General features: G+C 36.5%; 2 protein-coding genes across 9 annotated transcripts; one reads left to right on the top strand and one right to left on the bottom strand.

Moving 5' to 3' along the window:
- Nucleotides 1-263: 263 nt before the first annotated feature.
- LOC117416631 (toll-like receptor 2 type-2) lies at nt 264-12,808 on the bottom strand. 8 transcript variants are annotated; one of them, XM_034027905.3, is made up of 6 exons: nt 12,681-12,808; nt 11,381-12,064; nt 10,726-10,973; nt 7,611-7,839; nt 5,683-7,396; nt 264-4,954 (listed from the first exon to the last, which is right to left on the bottom strand). In XM_034027905.3, exon 6 carries the CDS (start codon nt 4,923-4,925, stop codon nt 2,505-2,507), a length of 2,421 nt encoding a protein of 806 aa, XP_033883796.1. In that variant the 5' UTR covers nt 4,926-4,954; nt 5,683-7,396; nt 7,611-7,839; nt 10,726-10,973; nt 11,381-12,064; nt 12,681-12,808; the 3' UTR covers nt 264-2,504. The 8 variants fall into 8 exon arrangements, with proteins under 8 accessions (XP_033883796.1, XP_033883791.1, XP_033883792.1 ...); XM_034027900.3 differs by having other exon boundaries at nt 264-7,396; nt 11,381-11,428; nt 11,840-12,064; XM_034027901.3 differs by having other exon boundaries at nt 264-7,396; nt 11,381-11,428; nt 11,909-12,064.
- An 828-nt stretch (nt 12,809-13,636) lies between these two features.
- LOC117416873 (neutrophil cytosol factor 2-like) lies at nt 13,637-19,763 on the top strand. Its single transcript, XM_034028325.3, has 15 exons — nt 13,637-13,891; nt 14,844-14,926; nt 15,449-15,557; nt 15,905-16,039; nt 16,203-16,310; nt 16,565-16,624; nt 16,963-17,006; nt 17,478-17,619; nt 17,733-17,798; nt 18,020-18,083; nt 18,207-18,259; nt 18,495-18,646; nt 18,774-18,885; nt 18,991-19,111; nt 19,393-19,763. Exons 1-15 carry the CDS (start codon nt 13,718-13,720, stop codon nt 19,473-19,475), a joined length of 1,506 nt encoding a protein of 501 aa, XP_033884216.3. The 5' UTR covers nt 13,637-13,717; the 3' UTR covers nt 19,476-19,763.
- Nucleotides 19,764-22,124: the final 2,361 nt, after the last annotated feature.

Below are 22,124 nucleotides of genomic sequence, written 5' to 3'. Positions count from 1 at the left end.
TATATATATATATAATTTCCATACGGAAAATAAATATATTTTTAATATATGGAATTATATATTTTTAAACCTGAAATGTATTTATAATATATTTTCTTAAACATGACATGTTGCTTAAATATATTTATAATATACTATAAATGTATTTTGTAAATCAACATATTCACATTTATACATTTTATTTTTCTAAATTATATTCAAAATACATTGTAAAATATGTTGTAAATAAATATATTCACATTAATATATTTAAAAGTGTAGCCAGTGTTTTCAAACAATATATTTATATATTGCATATAATGGGAGACTGCGACGGTCAGGCAGCACTAAATTTAAAACAACAAGGTTTCATAAGTTTATCCATGTACAGCAGATAAAAAAACAGACACTGATTTTAATTCGGTAAATAAGTTTATTCTTGACGGAACAAATATGGTCGTTAATCAATCTTTCTGCAGATACCGAAGTGTTACAGATACCTCATAAAAAATTACTGGGCTAAGCCTAGTATTTAGAAGAAAAAAAAGAGAGGTCAATAACAATCAAGGACACAATAGGCTGTTCATATTTTAAGGCACCTTATATTTAAACTGTATGCCCACCAATATGAAAAAAAGAATGAAATTGTAAAAATGTATTTCCTGTTTATTAGTGGATTTTTCTTTTTTTTTACTTTCATAGCTCTTTTTTCAGCAACAATTCCATAGCTATTAATGAATTTTTAATTGGAAGCAGCAGTTTTTTGTAACGTCTCATAGTTTCAGAAGAACAATGTTAGCAGGTCTACAGAGAAGCAGCCCAAACACCTGTTGTAATGCAAACAGCCTTTTAGCATATGTTGAAAGCTTTTCATTTTTGTACTTGAGTGTTTTATATACACTGAATTTTTACAAAATGTTGATATATTCCGTTATGTTTAAAGATAATAGTTATTTTTAAGTGAAATTGCGGAATTCCATTCCTTTCTTATTTATTTGCTTCATATCTGTTTGGTGGAACACATGCAAAATATGGTGTGTGTCCAGGCACTTTACATTATGTAATATATTGTGAATACATTATATAATACATGTTTAGTAAATATATTGAATAATACATTTCTGAAAATACATGGACAATATAATTGATATATTGTTACCTGAAATTATATTTTAAATAACTAGGTGCTAACCCATTTAGGGCTTTATAGGTTAACATCAGAATCTTAAAATCTATTGTATACTGCACAGGGAGCCAGTGTAAGGAGGTTAAAATAGGTGTAATATGTTCACATTTCCTGGTTTTAGTCAGAATTATAGCAGCGGTATTGTAAACGAGCTGTAAGCGAGACAGCACCCCTTTTGGGATGCCAGAAAGAAGTGCATTACAATAATCAATTCTAGATGAAACAAAGACATGCATTAGTCTCTCAGCAACAAATACATAAATAATTGGTCTAAGTTTGGCCATATTTCTCAAATGGTAAAAAGATACTTTTGTAACTTCCTTAATATAAGTCTCAAATGATGCGGCCCCCCCCCCCACAATATCAAAGGCAGCACTTAGGTCTAAGAGAATTAAAAACTCATGGAAAGCCCAAGTCAGAGCTTATCAGCAGATCATTTACAACTCTGACAAGGGCTGTCTCGGTGCTATGTGCAGCACAGAATCCAGACTGAAACTTCTCAGATACACCATTAAGAATTATAAATGTTTGTAATTGATTTTCAACAACTCTCTCTAGAACCTTATCGAAGAATGGTAAATTGGAGATTGGCCTACAGTTATTCAGGACTTTAGGGTCCAAATTGTGTTTCTTAAGCATAGGCCTTACCAGAGCTACCTTAAGTTCTGAGGGAACTATACCAGAGGAAAGTGAAACATCTATAATTGTTAAGATGTGGGTATTAATAGTACTGTTTTAAAAGTTTGTAGGAATAGGATCAAGAGAGTATGTGGTAGCTCTCACATGCTGAATTAGCGCTGTCAGTTCATGTAAATTAATCAAAGAAAAAGCCTCCATAGTAGCCTTAACAGTTCTAATTGGTAATATTATGTTAGAATCCTTTTTAATAGAAGGTGTCTGTGTACTCTGATTTCTGATCTCCAGTATGTTATTTTTAAAAGTTTAAAAAGTCATTGCAGCTAAGAGAGGAGCCAATGTAAAGGGTGGGACTATTAAGTGGGGAGGTAATTAATTTGTCTAGGGTAGCACAAATAAATCTAGGGTTATTTTTATTTGATTCAATGAAATTAGAATAATATGATGATCTAGCCAACACCAGAGCCTATAATTAACCAGATGGGCCTTCCATGCAATGTAACGAACATGCAATTTATATTCCCTCCATCTCTGTTCTAATTAATGACCCTCGTATTTCAGTTTACAAGTTATATCATTAAACCACAGTGAGTTTTTTTCAAAGCCTTGAACTGTATGTCAGATACAAAGCTTTATAAACAATGATCTGCTTGACTGGAAGCCAGAGAGTCAATGGTTTAGTCTCAGTTTATTAGAATGCCCATTACTTTCCAGTGGAGCCCTGTTGGCTTGGTGCTTTGATTTCCTGGTTCAGCACTGCCTTCAATCTCTTCCAAAACATGGACTGTCGGGTCTCATCATGTGGCCACTCCAGGTAGGTGTTCTTGTTCATCAGTTTTCTCAGTTTACAAAAGCGGTCTGGAATGGAGTTGGTGGGGATGGGCTCCAGCAGCAGCAGAATAAGCGAGTCCTTCTTCTCGTCAAAAACCTGGTGGTGTGCGAAAAAGAACTCATAGTGGCACCACTCGCTGCTCACAAAGTTGTTTGAGAGAACAAAAATGGTCTTGTAGCTTTTTGAGATGCACTCAATGATGTTGGTGATTATAGGCTTCCCAGGCTTGAAGTCTCGCTCGTGGATGCAGACATGGTATGGAGGGTCACTTTCTTCCAGCTGCTTTAGAAGATTAGTCTTGACCCATGTGGAGTCATGTTCACTATAGGAAAGGAAAGCATGATATTCCAAATTTCTTTCCACAAGGTCAATATCTGTACTTTTTTTGGCCCTAACCCAAAGCCATAGAGTTCTTAAGTACCAGGGTACGTTATATTTTATACAAAGCAAAATGCATAAGGCCACAAGTATGGCAATACAGACAACAGTTATGCCAGCAATAATGCCTGGATTACACTGTGCCAGAGACAGAGATACAGAACTAAATGACGTTCCTTTAAGACTCAGTGGGACCTGACACTGGTAATTTTCAGGCCAACCTATAATACTGGTCATTGTGTTTTCAAAATATTTGGAGACATCTTGTATATCACAGTAACACTCAAACGGATTATTGCTAAATTTCAGTTCACTAAGGTTGAAAGCTTTCAGCATACCCAAGTTGACTTGAGTTATTTTGTTCCCATCGGCATGCAAGATTCTCAAAGCGGGCAAAGGGGACAGTTCTGCTAGGGTGAATATACTGTTTCCAGAGAGGTAGATCTCTTTTAAGTTTCTCATCTTTTCAATATTAGAAACCACAGTGATGTTGTTGATGCTCAAATCCAGAACCTCCAAAGAGGCAGGGAGGCAGTCAAAGACATTGCTCAGGAGGAAATTACCTTTCAAGTTCAAACGTTTAAGGCTTTCTGTCCAATGGCATGTTGTACTGGAGTGGAAGACCAAACTGTTGTACTCAGCAGACAAGTTCATCAACTGTTTCATATGGGATGTCATTAAACCAAGTTTAGGTAGGTCTACAAATTTATTGTGATCAACCACTAATGATCGCAAAGAAGGCAGTGGCCTGTGGCACCCTGGAAACAGTGAATATTCTTGAATCAAATTAGAGGTCACATTGAAAGACTCTAACACTTCCAGACTATCTGATATTATACATGGAACGTAAAACAGACCAGCATTAACTATAGATACTTTGATAAGTGGCCTAAATAAGTTCACCATATATTCAAGGGAGTAAAACTTGTAAAAGTTAGGGTTATATATGTTTTTAATAAAGAACCTTCTCAGATGTGTTTGTTCAAATGGCTCAATTTGTGCGCGCCAGTTTCCTATAGTGTCAACAAGAATATTATCAAAGGATAGTTCTTCAATCTCTGACTTTATAGAAGCATTTAACAAATTGGCAATGTTGTTATCAGTCATAGAAATATTCTGAAGAGCAAGGGACTCCACTTGTGAGCGTTCCAAGGCAGAAAATAAAGAGACAAACTTCCCACTTTTGACAAGATCAAGGCTCATGATCTTTAATGTTTTAGTGGCATTTTTAATGTCTTCAAACAAAGATTTGAGCAGCTCTAAATTCTGCCACATGTTTACCTCCAGAGTGATCTTCTCAAGTCCATGGAGGGATTTCAGAGAGTGCTCGTATTCACTGAAGTCTCCTGTAATAAGATGGAATTCCTTCAGAGGGAGGCCCTCAAGTTCTCGGAAGCTGTTCTCTCTTAAGGAAGAGATCTGAGGATTGCCAAGCTTCACGGTCTGGAGGTTTTGAAGGCTGCTAAACTGAGGTCCTAAGATAATGTCTGTGTCAATGTTGTTGGTGATATCCAGATGATTCAGAGCTGGCAGGCTTCTAAAGGGCAAGGTGGAAATATCATGCAGTCTGTTGTTTGAAATGTCCAGATACTCCAGCTCTAGGTTGTCTTGAAAAGCCTCAGGATCTACAGCACTGATTTTATTAAACTGTAGATAGAGCTTCCTCAGTCCTCTGACACCTAAGAAATCCTGTCGAAGTATTGTTTCCATGCTGTTGTGAGACAGGTCCACAGTCTTTGTGTCTGATGGAAATGCACAAGGAGTGGTGGGGTAATTCTGTGCAGAGCAGTTAATGACATGTTCTGTCTCTGCAGGCACACACCGTGTACAGAAGATGAAATAGAGTCCCAAAACTACAATACTCTGGGCTTGGAGCTTACTGGTGGACTTTCTCACTTTCAGTAAGTAGGTCATGATTCTGTTGAGTGGAGTCAGATCATACACTGTGAAAAAATATAGAATGATTATTAAAAAGAGGGTAGGGCAGGTGATGTAAATAGAACAGGATCCACAAATACTTGCTTTTTTTTTATACAGACAGTAGACTCCAAACATTGTGTTTATCAATGTGCATTTTTAACTAAAATTCTTTTTGGTTAATTCATTGTGTCCACATGTTATAGGGTGGTTAAAATTAACTTTAAATACATTTAATAATACTAACAAAAAACTGGTTTACAATGCTATCGTTTCTTGGCCCTTAAAGGTATTTAATTCAGTTAAATAACAATTATGACAAATTATACCTGCAACAGTAAAAAGCCATAGCAATGGTTTCCAAGGAAAAGCAATGCAAACTGTCATTTAGTTAGCAGTGAGCAACAGGTTATTTTTTTATTAGCATTATTGCATTAGATACACTGGTATTCATTATAAATGTGAAATTAGTCCTAAGACTTTTTTTAAAATGAGTAACTTGCACATCTGTATTAATTAAAGATAGTAATAAGTATACTTGGATTATTCATTACTATTTTTAAATATCATGTCCTGGAAAGGGTTTTTTTTTTTTTTACATAATGCCATTCTGATTTACATGTATCATAAGTCTTTGTTGAAATATATAAAGTACAGTGCTAAAACAACATTTAATTTAATTCCCCACCATTTCAGTTTTTCTTCTATTACAACGTTGAACTAACTAAAGTAGTTTGTGATATATGTGCTTTACCTGTTCTTGCGTCTTCAGTGGGAGCACTCCCAGAACTCTGGCAGCCTTTATTACAGACTGCTAAGATATGATCATCTTGTAGTACATGTATACTGCAGCTCCACCCACAGGCTCAGCCAGACCTCATACATTTAAAGGTATACCTGCTACTCTATAGATAGCTATTTCTTATTAAATTAATATAAAATGTTATAAATACTGTCTGCACATACAATATATATATTATACACACACACAATTCATAGATAATCTTCATAAGTACATTACAATTAAGAATATCATAATACTTTTGAAATATAATTTAGGGCAATTAAAATTAGGTTGAGAAGACTAACCAAACTATATTAAAAGTGGATCAGTCTACCATGATCACTCTGTTTCACTCCATTTATAAAATATAAAACATAATACATCTCTCCATTCTGAGAGGGCTGGAGTTGTTCATTGCTCTAAAACTAATGATGAATAACTAAATTGTGTTTAATTCATTTTAATTGAAGGGCTAACCTTCGTTATTCCCTAAAGGTAGTTACTTTGTAAAATGCCTTGTAAGTTGAGTAAATATACATGGCTATTGTACCGCTACTGTAAAGCAATAAAATTGTTCAGCTGACCAAATACTTGACTACATGAGTCTACATTCTAAGACAGCAAACCCATAAGAGACTGCGCTGCCCCACACAAGTCAAGCTGTCAGTTTTACATACTAACCAAACCTCACTGTACGGGTAAATATCAGAATATTTTGCAAACAACTCCTTTCCCAGACATTCCGATTTCAATTCAAATCGTTTTTGTTCAGTAAAGGGTTAAAACATGCCATTTCAAGTATGACACACAGTACATCCACAGTTTAATGTCCTGATTAATGTCATGGGTGTGGCAGTCCAATTTCACAACTTTGTTAATACATTTTGCTCCAAGGTGTGATAACAAAGAAAAGCAGGTTTTGGATCATTGTCAAGTGCGTTTCATGTTTCAGATGAACAACTACTGCTTTCTTTGAGGAACAATGGCAACTAACACATTCCCGGTACAACTCAATGGCCTAGAGGTGATAGGTGTATTATGAAACTCTGTGTTTTCCATTTTTTAACCTGTTAAAACGGCAACAGGAAACTCTAAGCCTTTGTTTCAACACAATATGGGCCTGTCTAAAAAGGCTGTGTCTCCTGATTTAAGGGCAGTTTCAATTGTGCAAAAAAAATCCAAAGTACAACCAAACAAAAATCTGAAAGAAGAAAAATCCCCCTATGATGCAAAGTTCTAATCCCACAATGCACTTCCTCATTTGTAGCACTTCCAGCATATCTGTGACAAACATTTTCACTGGTATATTTTCCCACAGGTATTACAATGATGTGTGTCAAACGCTACGGCCAAACTATGTTACTCATATCTCCTAATACTACCATAGTGCTTATGAATAATAATGAAATAAAGCATTATACAGGGAAAGAGAAGTGGATATTTGACTTTTACATCCCAATGCAAAAATACATTTTGACAGTCTTGTGTAATCTAACCTAGTAAATGTCACTGTTTTTACTGAACAGGCTCAAATTCGCTGGAACATGCACCGGCTGATTTAGCAGCTCCTGTCTGTGTTGTGATGTGTGTACATGGATGTTCTGACAATACTGCATGCATCTTCTCTTCATAGCCAAGACCTGGGCACACAGAACACACACAGAAGTGGATTTAACCAAAACATCTGAAACACACAGACATAAAACAACACACAGATTAATCACTGAACAAATCATACAGTTTGTATGAAAGCTGCATGGTAATATTTCTTAAATTTATAATAATAATACTCAGTAGAACACAAGATGTTTGTTTACTTAATATTATTTTAAAATAGACAGAGAAATATAAAAAAATGAAGCTTTTTGTGCTCTAAGAATATCAGTTGTACTTCATACCATGTTTCTCTGGCTCTATTTGGCTCCCAAGCCTTGGCACTTAAGCAATCAAACAACCCGGTTTCTCCTCATCAAGACAGATATTCTTTTAAAGATGCAGAAGCAAGAAGGCTCTTTCCATCTTCCTAGTAGATTTTTCAATGGGTACAGCGTCACTTGGAGTGATAGGCCTGCTATATGTGTCAGGGCATTTTGGCAACAATGGTAAAGGATGAGTAACTCTTTCCTCCTACAAAAAGAAGAAGTTGTCAGTACTATGAAACATCATCCACAGCATGTAGAATTGTATTTTATAGCAAATGCCCATACATCGTTTAAGAAAACAAGTTGTTTCCATGGCAAAATGTCAGTACTGTGAAAAGTAGGTTATATATTGTTATACAGAGCTATGATGTCACACACTGATCATTTCTTTCCATGGTGCAGTGATGTCATAAAATAATAAAATAAATAATAAAGTAAACAATATCTTTATAAAGAGAGGGAAAAAAGAATAATAAGACTAGTACAAAATAATAAAATGAATTAACTTTTTCTATGTCTTGAAGAAATATTTCTATAAAATTTCCGAAATCCTTATACCGTAGACTATTTAACCATAAAAGATTACATCTTTTTCTAATATTTAAATAAAATCTTCAACCAATAATAATGCACTCCCTCCTGCAAGCTTCCCACACCTTCAAAGTCAGATTTTCAACTTGCCAACATATGTGGTTTTCGTAACATACATCACAACATACCACACGTCGTATCCATGGAAACATCCAAAATAATTTTGTCACAGAAGTGCAGCTGTACCTTTATGACGAGTGACATCAAAAATGTCAGCTCCTGAAATAACTGTTTTCACTTATACTAGTAAAATAAATGATGCGTTAACATTGAATTACTGGTAGGTTGTGTAAGTCTAATGTAAGGTACACAGCATTCACTTTTATGGGCTTACATTATTCTTCAATAATGTAATTTATTTTGATGGATATTGTGTACAGTATCCATCAAAATAAACAACACAGACGTGTTGGCTCTTCTGTTTGTGTCACTATAGTTCTATACTCTGTCTCGTTTTCAATAGCCATGTTTAGGTGCACCTCAGTGAGTCCGTCTGAGTCTAGGGTGTTTCCACTTCAGCGAGTCCAGTCCAGGTACTGTTTCGTATCACATACCCGACAAGTCCCAACTGGTCCAGGTGAAAAGTATCATTACTTAGCATGTTACGCAACCATCAGTGTGTTTTTGGATTTCACTACAACAGAGGTTCCCAAACTTTTTATTACCCGAGGCCCACCTGTTCAGCTGCATTAGGCACTGTGGCCCACTATTAGCACTCCTTGGGAAAATTTCAAATTAAAAACATTTTATATGTTTAAACCTGTAACATTATAAATAAACCTAATAAACTGTCCTTTATTCTTTTGAATATTGTGAAAGATGGAAATCACATAGAATATGCACTGAGTGAAAAAAATTAAACACTTTAATTTTAGTAAATAAAATAAATTGCAAAAACTAAACAGATGTTTTTTTTTTTTTATCAAACCTTTAAATTAGGCACTTTTGTATAATTGAACATTTTAGAAATGCAGTTATTTTTCTTGGTCATCAAACAAGAAAGAAGTGCATGTCTCTTATTATTCCGATTCATAAACACCTGAACAGGAATCACTTTGAGTAAAACCAGTACAACGTGCACAAAAACATAACTTAAATCCAAATTTCTGAAGACTGTAACTAAAACGTCCAGCCGTTTCCTCTCACGCTTAACTGTCATGCACAAAAAGACGAATTCTTACAATACAGAAGGAAACGAGTGCCTTGCATAAGTTACTTTTTCGCCACTACTCTGTACAACCAAATACAACTTGCAAAATCACATTCAGGTGGCTTGCAACATCGCAGAATCTGACTAATTTAGACCATGACCTTCTAAGAATGATCTCCGTGAACGCACCCACTGTTTAGATCTGCCAGCAGGACGATCACATGACCTTAACACTGTCAGAGCTCTCGCTTTACATCCCGCCTACAGGTAGGCAATCTGTTGGCTAAATCTGTTGGCTCTGATCTGTGAATTTCTGCTTTGATTGACAGTCAGCCAATACTCCCTTGCAACACTTACTTTTTCTACAGTTACAGCTGCCGCCGGCGCCTGCTTTTCACTATTAATAGAAAAAAAAAATGCATAATGCAATTGCTCCCGAGGCCCACAGTTTGGGAACCCCTGCACTACAATGGCGCGGTCGCTAGCGAGTTATGAGAAAGAAAAAAAAAATCAATAAAATCTTTACCTTGGGATGCGCAGGAAATTAAAGCAGTTTGGAATATTTGGTCAGAAAGTTCTATTCAGGAGCAGTTATTGGTTTACCTCCCTAACCCCACAGGAGCCAATGTACTGTAGCTCTCCGGCCAAGATTAACAACTTGGCTGCTGTGTTTTTGATCCTTCTCATCATTGTAAGAAATGTATCATTCTGTACAAAATTTGATATCACAGGCTTTGCAGATTGATGACATTTTATTTAGACTTGGTTCTGGGCAGACAACTATATCAGAAAGGTTTGGTAGTTAATGGGATTATTCCATATACCTTTCATTCATTATCTATCCAATAATGTGCATTTTCCATAATTCTCTATCAGTGTTTACTTCTTTCATCATTATTTACCAGGATTACTAACTAATGGTCCTTTTTTTCCCCCAACCAAAAATCACAGTGTCAATGGAAAAATACATTATTATTATTATTTTATTTCTTAGCAGACACCCTTATCCAGGGCGACTTACAATTGTTACAAGATATTACATTATTTTTACATACAATTACCCATTTATACAGTTGGGTTTTTACTGGAACAGTCTAGGCAAAGTACCTTGCTCAAGGGTACAGCAGCAGTGTCCCCCACCTGGGATTGAACCCACGACCCTCCAGTCCAGAGTCCAGAGCCCTAACCACTACTTCACACTGCCCCTAGTGGTCATTTTTCAAACTACCTCACATCAGCTTTTATGCACAGACCCAGTGGATGGAAAGGGAGATTTTTGCTAGAATAGTTACAGAGCATGGTAAATAATGATAAAACAGATACAACACTAAAGAATGCTAGAGAACTCACACAAATGTAGATGTAGATATTGTGTAAGACAGTTATGAAGCTCCAGACTCCTTTTCAAGTGTGCTAATGATAAACTCCCTGTTTTCCGAGACCCATTCAGAGAACCTCTGTATCTCAGGACACAGAGAGGAAGTTATCGCAGCGTTCGTTTTCTGGGCACCTTTTTTCCAGAATTCAAACATGTTGCCAAAATCCTGGACTCCGGTGCCTTTATAATCCTCCACAAATGTTCTTACAGAAATCTGGAACTGTAAAAAAAAAAAAAAAACCTGTTCAGTCAGGCATGCATATTCATAAACATGTTCAGTCAGTAATGCATATTCATAAACCTGTTCCCACCCCTGTGAACCTGTGCTGTAGCGAGTAGGTAGGACCAATCAAAATGCTGAACTTTGGGAGAGGAATCTGGAACCAATCAAATGTTTCTGATTGTGTTTTTAGAGCCTGTTCAGTACCAGTTTAATATAGTGGAGAAGATTATGTAGGAGTATATTATTTAATTAAAAGGAAAGTAACTGTTAATATAAAACTTCACCACCTTAGCTGTAATGGTTTAGTATCATGATGAGATGACTATGAGAAGCATAAAATACTGGAGCCAGCTTCCTTGCATTTCAAAGCTGCAAAAACAGGTCTGATGTCTGTTTCATCTTACCTATCTTGTAGCCCAGCCTGTACTGGTTTGAAGGAAGTCAGGAAGTGCCTGTAACAGAAGGGAGTGACAAGCTCAGTCTTGGGCAGTGTGATTTCGTTCATGTAGTTGTTAACGCAGGCCTTGGCATGCATGTGTCTTGCTGGCAGGCCGCACGTCCTGTGCACATGGTGACTGCCTCAGAACACCAGGTGATTTATCTTGTGCTGTTTACAAGCATCAGCAATTCAGTACCCTCACTGAATCTCGCACTGCAAACAAAAAGTTCCTTGATAAATCCTCTTACTCAAACCAAGTAGAACATAGTGGATCCTTATAATATGGTATAGAGCAATACATGATGTTTTAAAATGTTTAGTTAGATAAAATGTTTGTTAGCACTTGCATGTGATAGTGAATAGAATTCTTCTAAGGACAAGGTAACTGTAAGGGATCTGGGGCTGTGAAATCAGTACTTCTCACAGCAAAGCACTTGGCTGCTCCCTTTAAAGCTCCCTGAATGCTTGTTGAGTTGTTGAAGTCCACACCCACTGTCTTGGCACCGGACACCTGCAGACGCTGTTCCAAAGGGCTGCTAAGGTCCTGAACCACTACTTGCACCCTGAAGTTACCATCTTGAAGCAGAGGGACTGCAACACTGTGTCCTTCCTCTGCATCAGCACCAAACACTGTCAACGTGTCCATAATCTAGAGGTAAAAACAAGAAATACAACAAAATAGAAATCAGGCACGTTCACTCACATAAAAATATGTCATTAGATTTACAATAGTCATTATATTAAAAAAAAAAAAAAAAAAAAAAAAAAAAAGATTGTAACCATATATATTAAGACCAGGGTTTAAAAAGTGGAACCCAAAATTCCAATTAACACATTTTAAATAGCTCATCACCAATAAAAAATAAAGAAATAAATAAATACATTTGTCAGGAATATGGCAAAAGTAAAAAATGAATTTAAATAAATAAATAAATACATACATAATTAAATAAATTAATAATAATAATAATAATAATAATAATAATAATAATAATAATAATAATAATAATAATAATAATATCAACACTTACAAAGTCATACAACAATTTGTATTACTTTAGTAGTGAGTACTAATGATATTGACAAGAACAACTGTTGTCATTTCAATGGGACTGTTTCCTGACCAGAATGAGAATTACTGGAGACAAGCATTCTAACGTATCTGGGTTAAAATACCAATACCAATACGCATACCAATACATAACACAGCAGTGGCAATTGAAGATATTTATGGTCTGATCTTACAGAATGTTATCATTACTTACCAAGAGATCTGTGTTTACCTTGATTTCTTTTCTTCTTCTCCAGCAAGGCTTGCTTAAAATCTGAGCACTTGATTTTCTCTGCACACTTCTGTTTTCACTCTGCTTCCATGGTAACTCTCAAGACAGAGTTACTTCCTCTTGGCAACTGATGGAAAAACTAGTCAGACATCTGACACAATGGCTATTCAGGGTTACAGCACAATAACTGCCACAGCCTCATACTGCTTTTCTTCTCTTGGGGCTGTTCAAACTTACTTATGAAAACAGTATGTTCAGAAATGTAACATTTCTATGGATTAACTTCTAATGTTCATTAAAAAACACCTGTTATTCTTATTGTAAAGAGCCTTTGGGATGGATTGTCATAGATATATGGATAGATACGATGTTACCCTGAGGAATTAGAAACTCACGAGACAGAAGCTGCAGTGAAGAGTTGTCGCACCCTTTATTAAACATAAAACAAATAAACATGGCAAGAGGGCCAAAACAAATGTTCAGACAAAATAAAGGCTGAGCATTCACCGATTACCTAAGTGGGGAACGGCCACACCTTTGATTGCTGAAAGGGACAGATTTAACCCCATCCCTGCCAACCTCTTCCATTCCCACACAAACACTTTACACTTCTGCCCTGCCGCAAGTATTGATTTTTGCTACTAACTGATAAGAAGTGAAAGCTATGCAAAGAAAATGCAAAGGTTTAATAGTAATAGTAAGGTAAGGGAATACGGCAGAAACTTTTCACCTACTTTAGATCATTCTAAAAACATCACCTTCGCAGCATTATACTGTAATGGTCGTAATTAATCACCAGACTTACTGTGGTTAAAACAGTCAGTCTCAACTGATCATTTATGGCTTTCCTGTATGCAAAATCTGAGCATATGGACATTCCCTGAAACCCTTGCCTCACAGGCCCTGTAAATGTAGTAATAGAATGATTGAGGAAGTTATCGTTCACTGCAGCAGAGTCTCGGTCTACGAATAGCAAGCTGTTCTGAAGCAGACCACATTCCCAGCCTTGATTCAGAACCATGTCGCTGGTAGAGACCATCAGGCAATGGGATGAAGGGGTGGCTGCGGCAGACAAGAAGGACTGGCCAGCAGCCCTCCAACTTTTCTCTGAGATACAGGAGCCCAACTCCAAAATTTACTTTAACATTGGCTGCCTGTGCTTGATAAATGGAGACCTAAACGCGACTGAAAAGGTGAGTATTATATATATATATATATAGAGAGAGAGAGAGAGAGAGAGAGAGAGTTATATTTTGGGGTTGAAGTGCAGGGTAAACAGTAGTCACAGCTGGGTTCAGAAAGTAACAGGTTTGGATCCAGTGTAGTTTTGGGCTCACTTTAGCATACTGTTTCAGTACTCAAAATGGTGCATGTGGAAGATTTGTTGTGTTCAAAAGGGGAAGTATCAATATATACTTTATATAAAAAAAAAATGAACCACAGGCAAGTTTAGTTTTTTTCTTTTGTTTTGTTAATTGTTGATGTTGAAATGGTTATTAAATAATATAGTCCCATCCCCCAGCCTCTTTTCTGTGAATTCTTTACCAAAACCATGCAAGCATATTAATCACAACCAGAAACGGTTACTTATCTCAGTGTAAAGTGAAAGAGTTTTTTATGTGTTTCAGTGGAGTAACAAAGAAAATGCAAGTCATTATAAAAAAGGAAGTGAACGTACAATTCTAAAGTTAAACTTTTAAGAAACTAAGGCAAGTAGACAAACTACTTTACTTTGTTCCTTTAGAGTTTTACCATATGATATAGGCATAATGGCCCCTAACTCTCTCAGTACATGTATTAAAAAACAAAAACAAAAAAAACATGCTCTTTCTAAAATTATGCTTGCATTTATGGTTTAAAGGCAGTTACTGTGAATGTTTTTTGCAAAACTGATCCAGCAGAAAATAGGTTCATTTCAATCTCATAATGCATTTCTGGACAGAGCATTAGAGTTTCTTTTTTCATGGTGTAATTTGCTCAATTCTGAGCTTCAGTTTTTACTCATTTCTATTATCCACTGTCCTAGAAAATGGGCTCCTGATGTGGAAGTGTCTTGCACTGCGGCATGGAACTGTTTTCATCACTGTGGACAGGTGTCAAGGCTTTGTTTTCTCTCAAATCACTACTGCTTTTCCTTTTTCACAGGCCTTTGACAACAGCATATGCAAGGACGAACATTTAGCTGTTGCCTTTTTCCAGAGGGGCATAACGTTTTACAAAAAACAAAAGTAAGTCAGTCAGATTTGCATTTCAGTTAAATATAAACACGACTTGACTTACTCCAAAGGGATTTCAAATGGAAGTTGATGGGGTTTTTTTTGGGTTTTTTTTTTTAATATATAATGAACTTTACCCTGAGAACGTCTTAAAGGGTACATAAAGACCTTTTTATTTCATTGTGTTTCGTGTTCCCATGTGTTGCTACAATTGTTTACGTAAGGTGTGTGTATTGTTTTATGTATTTTTATTTTTTTTTACATTTTTTAAAACAATACACACACCTTACGTAAACAATTGTAGCAACAAATGGGAACATGTAACACAATAAAATATAAAGGTCCTTATGTACCCTTTAAGTGTATCAGTTGAATGCTGCTCTGTTCGTTCTATACTTGACTCACTTGCTACGAGACAGTTTGAGGACGATTTGTAAACTACAGCACTGGTTTGTTTCCATTTCATTAGCATAACATTGGCAATACATTCCCTGTCGCTTTCATGACAAAGTTTATTATTTGCGTCTGCCACAGATACGAGGAGGCACTAAGGGATTTTCAGAAAACCTTCCATGAACTTCGGGGGAACCAGCTGATAGACTACAAGTTGCTTGGTCTGTGGTACAAACTATATGCCTGTGAGGTATGTCTAAAAATAAAGATAAATGAAACATCTTTCCCAATTAAAATGTCGCGGTGCAAGAACATGCATTGGTATTTAACATCTGGTCGTGGAAACGCGTTTAGTCTGTAAAGAGTATAGCCTTCATGGAATTGTTGTTCTTTTACATACTTGCAAACTCCTGTTAGTCCCCCGACCAGACTATAACCTTTGCTACAATTCTAATCTAATGAATGAGTCTATAACGATACTGTTGCTCAAGGATGAAGATGTACAACAAAGATATTACCCATTAACATAAAGCCCCCCCCCCTCTAAATAGCTATGTTCTCCAGTAATAAGAATGTTCAATCTGGTCTTCCACCCAGGTCCTGCACAATGTGGCTCTGGCTCATGCACAGCTGAATGAATGGGAGAAGGCTGAGGAGAACCTGCTGAAGGCATTAAACCTGAAGACTGAGGCCAAGCACAGCCACATTGATCGGGCACTGGGATCCATTTTGGTAGGCATTCCCGCTTGGTTGATTCTGGAACATTCAAAGTCAGTTTTCGTGTGTGCTAAATACATTCAATCGGGTGTACCAAACAATGTGCCAAACACACTAACAGAAAGAATAAATACATCAGGATATACTTGTTTTTATAACTTCCTCTTGTTCTCTTTAGAAACATAAGCTGTTTGATCTGGTGGAACTGCCCATGGGTGAGCTGTTTAGACCAAACAAACACCACGTGGCTCAGCTGGAGAAGAAGGACTACCTGGGCAAGGCCAAGGTGAGGGACTTGACTGCAAATTTTTCTGTCCCTTGTGATGGGGGAATATTTTTATTTTATTTGTTGCTTTTTATTTTGTCTGATCCAGCATTATTTCTTGTAGTGAAATGATACTCACTTAGATTTCTCGATAAGGCTGGGTTATCTGATAGTGAAACTTAAGGCCTGACACTGACAGTTAACTTACGATTTTGATTTTCAGAACAAGTGGTCTAGTATTGTCTTGCTTGACCGTACATATTTTCTACTCCTAGGTACTGGCTTCAGTAGTCCATCAAGATGCATTCTCAGGATTTGCACCTCTTCAACCACAAGTAAGCTGTTGTGTGTATAGTTTGATCCTACTTTAAATCATAGGCATCTGGCACACTCTAAACTTCTCAACTTTGAGCCAGTTCACTCTGCTTGATCAGAGCTTTAGACCCAGTGGAAACTGTTTCTCTGTGGATATGTTGTACAGGGTTCAGAAAGACATAAGTAAAGATGAATTCTAATTTGAATGACTACACTGGAACAAGGATTAACTAACATAAAAAGTCCATATAGCTTATTTGTATTTAAAAATATCTGAACTGTGCTTGTTTGCATTGTTAATGTTCCTTATTATTCTAAAAGATCTGCAGTAATTAGCATTTTGTTTTCTGACAAACAGGTTCAATCAGTCCCTCCCAGACCCAAAACACCAGAAATACTAAGGTAATGAAACAGCAGCTCAGGGAGATTAAGGGGGGGGGGGGCACCAGGGGAGGTAGTGGATAGCTTACCATTGTGTTCTTCAAACCAAACCGGATCAACATGCCAATACTGTATGAGCGAGGTCAACAAGACAACTGTGCTCATACCCACTGTAAAGAAATACATTGGAAATCTGACTTGTTTTACAACTGACACAAATTGATCCATTATTACAGTAAGTTATCATGTGTTGTATTTTATGTAGTTTATGTAGATAAACTGTGAGTCATGGGGAAACAATCAAATAAGAGAGGCTGCACTGTCCCCTAGTGGATCAATCTATTTTTTTTTTTTTTTTTAAATAAACCCATAAAAAAAAAATCAATCTAAACAACGATAACCAAGATTATTCAACTCAATGTGCAAAATTGAAAAATATAAATAAATAAATGCTGCAAACTCATGGCTTTGATCTGCTGCTATGCTCTATAGAGCGCTGGAAGGGGAGCCTCATCGCGTATGCTATGAGTTCTTCCCTGAAACAGCAAAGGAGCTGTCACTGCTGCCAGGAAACATTGTCTTTGTGCTGCAGAAAGGGGCTGACAACTGGGCTACCGTGATCTTTAACGGGAAGGTAGGCACCCGCAGCAAAGCACTACAAAAATGTGAACTCATAAAAACATAGCTATTTCAAGATTTGTACAGCGCTAATGTTTTTTTATTGTGTCCGTCCCCTCCCCTCCTTAGAAAGGACTGGTTCCCTACAATTACTTGGAGCCTGTGGAACTGACACTAAGATCAAAGAAAGAACAGGTAAAGTGTTGTTTGAGTTGGTTTGCATATTTCAATGTTTCAAAGGCAGACAACAGATATTAGCCATACATTTTCTTTTTAAAATTCCGTATTCATTTTCATTTGTTATCCCTCATGGGTTCAGGTAATTATGTAGAATCAGTTCTAACAAGGCTGCGAGTATCAGAAATCAAGCTAAACTATGACACTAAAATACACTGAGTTAACCCTGTGTTGTGTAGGAAACTGATCAGAGTGAAGATATCCCAAAGCCACCAAAAGATGAACCACCAGAAAGACCAGCAGGTAATTTACAATATTTATCATAATCAAATCATATGTATTGCATGTTTAGCTATTTGAAAACTGACATGGCAGTGGAACTAGGTTTGCATATATGTGAATAAACCCTTATTGGTTCTCCTTTAGTTTTGGACTGCTCAACGCTAAATGCAAAGGACACTGAAGACTCAAGCGCCAAGGTATACTCTTACAATAATCTTTTTAAATCCAGTCTGCATTTAAACCTTTTTTTTTTTTGCGGGGGGTAATTGAGATTTTAAGCAGTTTTGCAGAGGCTTACTTAAACAACTTAACTGTACACACGATATACCATATTTATTTAGAGGACAATAGAACTATCAATTACATTTTAATTGTAAATCTTGGGGATGATGTTCCAATCCATACAGAAACTGTATTGGACTTTTTTTGCAGGAGGGAGAACAGGAGGAATTAAAAACCTGCATTATTAAAGTGCATTTTACATATACAGTGACCATTCGAGTGAAGAGAGGACTCTCATACAGTGACCTCCTAGAGCAGGTTTGCAAGAAACTGCAACATCACCCCAGAGGAATAACCCTGAGGTAGGACCTGCTTTTCACCTCTAGTTTGCTATTTGGTATTGTGTAATTTTACTTAGATAGGTATGTTTAAAAAATGTATATAATTATAATACAACAGTGCTTTTCTTTTTTTCTTTTTCTTAAACAGATACAAGAAAAACGGCACCAGTGAAAAAGTGTGCCTGTATGAATCCGAAATGGAGATTGCTTGGAGCCAAGCCGAAAAGGGACGTCTTACTCTTTGGTGTGAGTTAACAGAAGTAAGTAGACATAGTAAACACTTTCCCAACAGTTTCTATATTAGTGTGTCAAAATAGATCACCATCTTCTATATCTACAGTATTATTAATATTTGTAATTTGCAGAACAATGAAAAGTTGCCAAAAGAAGATCTCACCCAATTAGTTGCTCTTCATTGCTATAAGGCCACACAACCAGAGGATCTGGAGTTCCAAGAAGGGGACATTATCACTCTCCTGTCTAAAGGTATGGCTTCTGGCTGTTTTATCTTTTCTTAATTGTATTAGATCAATAAAATAGGATCCTTCATGGTCCAAACAGAACAGTGAATGAATGCAATATTGTTTACTTTTAAAATGTCAATAATTTTGAAGGACAGGTCTGAATCACAAAAAGTGAGTGTTTTACTAGTGTAATAAAACTTAACTACAAACTATTAAAGATTTAAAATCCTGCAGAGCTGAAAATGAATATTGCATCTAATAAAATAGAAACTGACAGATTTTCCAATGTATATTTCCCAACAGTAAATGAAGAATGGTTCGAAGGACAGTGTAAAGAAAAAGTGGGCATCTTCCCAGCTGCATTTGTTGAAGAATACATTAAATGAATACAGAATAATCTGAAACTGCTCAAGTTCCCCCACAAAAGGACTGTTCCTTTGCATCTGTCTCCCACAAGTGATATCTTTCTCCATATCCTATTACAGACTGAAACTTATAATATTGTACTCCAATCCATTATTAACAATCAATGTATTATCTTTGGTGATGCTTTGTGTACTCCATGTACTTCTTTATTACTATACTATTTAATGAGAAATAAATACATATTACGTTAATCATTTTGTTCTCAAATGAAAAATAAAATACATGGATTTGATCCACTGTTACTCATATACCATGTTGTAAGAATTCATGAAAGTGAAAACCCATATTGCCCTTGAGTACACACAGAAAAAGGGCCAGGTTTTCCATGACTATATTTTATTACTAAACTAGCCTATCAACCCAAAAAAAATCCAATAACCACTTAAATGTAATAATTTGCACAAGACCAGGATGAAAATCTATCATGAAGATATACACACGCAGTCTACCTAGTTATTTCATCCATGCTATTTTAAGGCAGAAGCTGAAATGTTGCAGCTAATTATTAAAATAGTTAGTTTCCAGTTTATCAAATGTGTGTGTGTATATATATACTGTGTGTTTTAAAAAAAAAAACTCAACCAACAGTATGAGGTTCAAAACAGAGCTGGGCCTGTATTTTTCTATTTATACAACAAACAATAAAAATAAACAAAAGAAAACAAATGACTAACTCCTTTTGGAGCGCTAACTAACCAACTCATGTTTTCCCTCTGCTACTAAACCGACGGCTAACCTGTTTCCCCCAAACTTTCTGTTCCTTTTCCTTTTTTAAAAAAAAATGTTGTTACTTTTCTCCCCGTCCTTCTCACTCCTGAGCTCACCTCCCGACCTCCTCTCTCTCTCTATATATACACACACACACACACATATATATATATATAGAGATATATATATATAAATATATACATACATACACAGTGGTTTGCAGAAATATTCACCTCCTACCAATAATGTCACATTTTGTTGAATTACAAATAATGTGTGCACAGTTTTTCAAACAAACATTTTTTATTCAAAGCTGTAGTGGTTAAACACTTATATGAGGAGGAGGTTAAATGTCAGCAAAACTCGCAAAGAAAATGTACAAAATGAAATTTATTGGTTGCATAAGTATTCAGCCCCTTAAGTCAGTACTTGGTAGAAGCAGCTTTTGCGGCAATTACTGCTATGAGTCTTTTTGGATAAGTCTCTACTAGCTTTGCACAGTAGGATGGTGACATTTTTGCCCATTCTTCACAGGAAAATTACTCCAGTTCTGTTAAGTTTGTTGGGGATTGTCAATGGACTGCAATCTTCAAGTCTCACCATACATTTTCGATTGGATTCAAGACAGGACTTTGACTGGGCCACTCAAGAACATTAATTCTCTTCTTGTTCAACCACTTAAGTGAGGCTTTGGCTTTGTGCTTCGGGTCATTATCCTGCTGAAACGTGAATTTCCTCCCGTTTCAGAGTCTTGGCTCAAACAGGTTTTCCTCAAGGATTCTCCCCTCTATCCTGACAAGCTTCCCAGTCCCTGCTGAAGAGAAGCATCCCCATAACATGATGCTGCCACCACCATGCTTGACAGTTGGGATGGCGTTGACTGGGTGATGTAGTGTTGGGCTTGTGCCAGACATAACGCTTGGAATTTAGACAAAAAAGTTACATTTTTGTCTCGTCTGACCACAAAACCTTTTTCCACATGTCTGCAGTATCATCTACATGCTTTAAGATGAGGCTTTTTGAGTAATGGCTTCTTTCTTGCCACCCGTCCATACAGGCCAGCTTTGTGTAAAGACTGGCTTATCGTTGATGTGTGAACACTGACTCCCAGACACAGAAATTTGCCCGGCTGCTCAGTTTGGGAGGGCGACCTGATCTGGGTAGTGTCTGGGTGGTATGATGCATCTTCCACTACTTAATGATGGACTTCACTGTGCTGAGAGGGATAATCTCTCTACCACTTTATCCCTGACTTGTTTCGAAAGCTCCTTGGTCATCATGGTTGCTTTGCAGCGTGAAAGTCTTTATCTACTTGAGGGAAATTATCTACAAGTTACTGAGTACACACACAGGCTGAAACCACTTCACTAAATTTTGTGACCTTTCAAACAAATCATTTGCACCTGAGCTGATTTAGGGTTGCAGTAGCAAAGGGGTTGAATACTTATGCAACTTAGATTAATCTCCTTTTCCCTGTAAAATCGTACTTATTTATATTCTATATACTTTATCAGTGTGGAGTAGTTTGTGTAACTTCTACATGCAAGTCTAATTTGAAAGCGGCGTGGAGCACGCTAAGGTGCCAACAAAATGTAAAAACTTTGCAGGGGGGTGAATACTTCTGCAAACCACTGTGTATGTATGTGTATATGTGTGTAATAAATTTTTATTTATATATATATATATATATTATATATATATATATATATATATATATATATATATATATATAATCTATCTATCCCTTAATTCCTCAACAGGTGTACCTTAATTCAATTCTATCTGCTGGGTCTTCTGGGAGATGTAGTCCCTTCTGGGCTTTACATATCATCACTATGTTCCTTATACTATACATGGGTTCTGTAATAAATGTGGTCCTATATACCTACTATCCACTACCT

The sequence above is a fragment of the Acipenser ruthenus genome, chromosome 12, assembly GCF_902713425.1.
Source record: "Acipenser ruthenus chromosome 12, fAciRut3.2 maternal haplotype, whole genome shotgun sequence".
NCBI classification, from domain to species: Eukaryota; Metazoa; Chordata; class Actinopteri; order Acipenseriformes; family Acipenseridae; genus Acipenser; species Acipenser ruthenus.
This window is presented reverse-complemented; position numbering and strand designations above follow the sequence as displayed.